The 2,500-nt window shown below is 37.9% G+C and overlaps 1 protein-coding gene across 1 annotated transcript in view; it reads right to left on the minus strand.

Moving 5' to 3' along the window:
• Window positions 1–360: 360 nt before the first annotated feature.
• Window positions 361–2,500, minus strand: part of LOC144967622 (uncharacterized) — a 2,149-nt gene continuing 9 nt past the window's right edge. The window contains exon 1 of the mRNA XM_078905132.1: window positions 361–2,500. This exon is cut by the window's right edge and continues 9 nt beyond it. Within this exon, the coding sequence (XP_078761258.1) occupies window positions 1,238–2,428 (1,191 nt within the window). The 5' untranslated portion in view covers window positions 2,429–2,500 and the 3' untranslated portion in view covers window positions 361–1,237.

Below are 2,500 nucleotides of genomic sequence, written 5' to 3' on the forward strand. Positions count from 1 at the left end.
TGTTTATGTTGTGTATATCGCACGTGTGAAAGAAAGAGAGGAAGAGAGAGAGAGAGAGAGAGAGAGAGAGAGAGAGAGAGAGAGAGAGAGAGAGAGAGAGAGAGAGAAAATGAAGAGAGAGAGAGAGAGAGAGAGAGAGAGAGAAAATAAGTAGGAGTGAAATATCTGTTCAATGTTACAGTTATCGTTTAACGTTATAACAAGTGTAACTAAATGACAAATTGCCATATTTATGGACAATAAAGATCTATTATTATTATTATTATTATTATTATTATTATTATTATTATTATTATTAATGTGCAATTTAATTACACATACCGATCTAATTAAAAGGAATTTTAAAACGAATTCTGACTCTCTAAATGACAAATTGAGTTTACTTTAATAGAGATGAAAGGGATACTCGAGCTGGTGAATGGAGAAATCGCAGTATTTTTGAAGAAAAAGGTTATTACGAACAGGCACTCATCTATTTTAATCATAAAAATTGTTTTATTTATTTTTTGTTTCTTTTGTTGTTGACTGAAGACGGGTTTTGAGCCCGAGATTTTCAGCATTTGGTATTTTGCTATTATTTAAAGCTGCTATATTCATTTTTGTGTCTTAATTTTTTGACGTCCACAGCTTTGAGCAGCATGGTATTAATTTTCCTAGCATAATGAGCGCGGCCACTATTATTTATAAGAAAGGAAAAGAGTAATTGATTGCATAAGCACAACTAATGTTGACTTCAAGTGGACATTATGATCCTCAACCGTGACCCACGGCGTCACTCTGGTATTGTGTCGGAGTGGACTAGATGAGGACAACTAAGTTTAAAAGTAAATGAAACAATAATTTGTCAATGAAGGCTCTTATTTTAGGTTACATTTTATAATAATTTATGTATAAAATTAGAGTTAAATTTCTTAACATCGTGTTCATCCAACGGAATACCGACTTTGAGACGAGTGGTCACAAAAGACGTTTGTTGAACGTCTTGTAATATATACATCTTTGGTCTACACCGACGTGCATATTCTTGCAGGTCTGATAACCATTCGCAATTATGGACTCTGATTTAACATTGATATATATCATGGACAATATTTCGAGTCGGTTTGAGAGTACAGTGTACTTACATTACATTACATTACAACATTGGGCCCCATAATAATTCGGGTTATCGGACCTTCAAATAAGTAGGCTACATGTCAGCCTACATTGATTATGATTTAGTCTCTAGCTCTACTGATCACATTCTTGTAGGCAGACAAGACATGACAATAAAGAAGGCCGCGATGTTTAACCCTGCCATGGTGATATACAACGTCAGCCAAGTGGATTGAGTCAAGATGGCTTCAACAACGAACGGGGCAATCAGATTCAGAACCACACTGGAAGTCATCAGTAGTCCAAAGTAAAAGGAAAAATTCTTTTCTCCGTACAGTACGATCACCCCTACTGCGTAGGTTGGGTATATGAGGCCTATGATTGACCCAAACACAACCACAGCAACAAGGAAAAGGGCTTTGTTCACGATTGGGGTGAGATACAGAAAAACGGCTATCGGCGTGGTGAGAGCATAGATACACAAAAGAGCATTTTTAACCCCAACCTTGTCGGTAAAGAATCCAAAGACAAACCTCACAGCTATGCTGACGATTAACATTATAGTTCCGACAAGCGTGAGAAAATGGTCGTCTTTTATCCAAATTTGCCCAAATGTTTTATAATAAGTGCCGATGATAAGAAACGAATAATCTCCGCAGAAAAACGTCAACCAAAGGCTGATAAAAATCTTTGTCCTTATAACGTCTAAAACTTTCACTTCCTTTTCTAGATTGTTCTCCTTCAGAGTGTCAGCACTTTCTCCATTATCAATTGCGACCGTATTGTGTTTCTGTAGTTCTGTCTCCTCTGGTAGGCCGTCTTTGATCCCATCTTTTACATCAGTGGACGCATATCTCTTTGACTGTTCGTCTTGGATAATTTTGGTTTTATTCTTTGCCGGATTACCGCGTACCAATACAAATCCAAGAATGTGCACACCGGTGCTGATGAAACCCGCTTTCAGAAGCATCCATGTGACTCGATCTAGTACATCGTCCTCTGCCAAAAAAGAAAACTCCCCGTATTGCAAATTAGCTGGATGGTTGTTCGGATTTGTGAAAACGGTTACAATTTCATTCAAAATGGCAGCTCCGGCACACATAGCGCTTTGGACAATTCCAGTCACAAATCCGACATACTCTCCTGCCCAATCGGTTGCATAATCAACAGCCATTCCATTGATAAAACCACATCCAATCCCCAATTCTAGACCAAGAGTAATAATTATTGTCGACACCGATGTTTGCACCGTGGCGTAGCTTGCAAACAATCCACCGTTGAATATTAGAATACCGCAAAACAATGTCAAACGTTTTCCAAATATATTAGACATGCGTCCAGCGATGATGAGCCCCACAGACCAACCAATAAGAAACGTTGAGACAATCCAAGGAGTGTTGATTTG

This window comes from Berghia stephanieae, chromosome 3, assembly GCF_034508935.2.
Source record: "Berghia stephanieae isolate SIO BIC M18660-M18661 chromosome 3, UCSD_Bste_1.3, whole genome shotgun sequence".
NCBI lineage: Eukaryota > Metazoa > Mollusca > Gastropoda > Nudibranchia > Aeolidiidae > Berghia > Berghia stephanieae.